We start from the raw sequence: 1,309 nt of genomic DNA on the forward strand, positions 1-1,309 counted from the left end.
ATTTCCCTATTTGCAATCGTAAGTGATTTTGCAACCAGTGCAAAATCACTTGCCTGCTGGCAAACAGAATGAATGCAGAATTGAGGATCTTCCAACACTGCCTTTCTCTTTTATGCTCAGAAACTGCATCCATTATATTACCAGTCTGTGTATGTGCACAGTCTGCAGAGTCTGGGTGGTCTGAAGTTTTCAGCTGCGTAAACCCTTGTGGACTCATTGATAAGGAAATTCATAATGTGGTGATCTTAAATCCATAAAAATCTTATCTGACGCATTATAAAGAAATGAGAAATGTGGCAATTTTACTATTTGTGCGTGTCTTACCTGGGCAGAGTGAGATGCCACAGGCTACAAGAGAGTAGCTAGTGTTTAACAGAATGACCTGGTCCTTCTTAAGCTGGAAAGCTGGCTGAAAAGTGGGGAACGGATATACCACCTGGTACCTGCTGTTGAGCACATATCCGTGTTCAAGACACTCACCACTTCCTGTGGAAAAAAAGTGATAATGTCTGATGAGAGTGAGAGAGGAAAACGTAATGAGAGTGGTGAAGTAGTAGCTCTGTATGTGTTTTTGTTAACCTGTGCGTATAGTAGTGACTGAAGGAACAGGACAGCACTGAGCACAAGGTTTAGGAGGTGGCATGGAGGCGATGGTGATGTAGATGTCTCTATTGTTCTCATCACTCATCATTAGATTCATCAGGACTGAGTTGGAGCTGCGTGTACTTAGCAGAAACATACACACCAACACATAATTTAGCCATCACTACCTGTGGCTTGCAATAAGGTTATTTTTGCCATTCATAAAAATAATTATCATTCCTTACTTGAAGCCGAAGATGACAATTTTGGAGTGATCATTTGGCCACTCACATACTGTAAGGTACAGGTCACTGTAGATTTCCTCTCCTGCAAACAGTCGCACATGATGGACCTAAAGAGAAACCAAAGGAGTTAAAGAAAATAAAAATAAATTCTACAATTATATTTATATATTACAATTAGATTTTTTTTTTACCTGCTTGAGTCTGCTGTGCAGGTTAAACTCCCACCAATAAAGATGATAAGTATAGAAAGAGAAATCATCATCTTCTCCACAATCACTGGTGTAAGACAGAACGTAGCGTCCACATTTGGTGAAGCCAAGAAAGATGTGCCTGAAAACAAAAAGATAAAGTACTGGTGTCATATATGCTCCACAATGAACAATACAAAATAACAACAATTACCCACCAGACATCCTCAGAATCTGCTAATTCCTTTTTTTAAAAATACAGTAATGTTATCATATTCAAAGAACATATGGAAA

General features: G+C 38.9%; 1 protein-coding gene across 1 annotated transcript in view; it reads right to left on the reverse strand.

Moving 5' to 3' along the window:
- dcaf15 (DDB1 and CUL4 associated factor 15) overlaps window positions 1-1,309 on the reverse strand; it is an 8,650-nt gene that overhangs the window by 6,221 nt on the left and 1,120 nt on the right. The window contains exons 3-6 of the mRNA XM_013911507.1: window positions 1,019-1,157; window positions 828-934; window positions 580-725; window positions 292-486 (exon numbers count right to left, since the gene is read on the reverse strand). Of these exons, the coding sequence (XP_013766961.1) occupies window positions 292-486; window positions 580-725; window positions 828-934; window positions 1,019-1,157 (587 nt within the window). The remainder of the gene's footprint in view (window positions 1-291; window positions 487-579; window positions 726-827; window positions 935-1,018; window positions 1,158-1,309) is intronic.

Source organism: Pundamilia nyererei, unplaced genomic scaffold, assembly GCF_000239375.1.
Source record: "Pundamilia nyererei isolate P.nyererei 1_Seehausen unplaced genomic scaffold, PunNye1.0 scaffold00065, whole genome shotgun sequence".
Taxonomy (NCBI): domain Eukaryota; kingdom Metazoa; phylum Chordata; class Actinopteri; order Cichliformes; family Cichlidae; genus Pundamilia; species Pundamilia nyererei.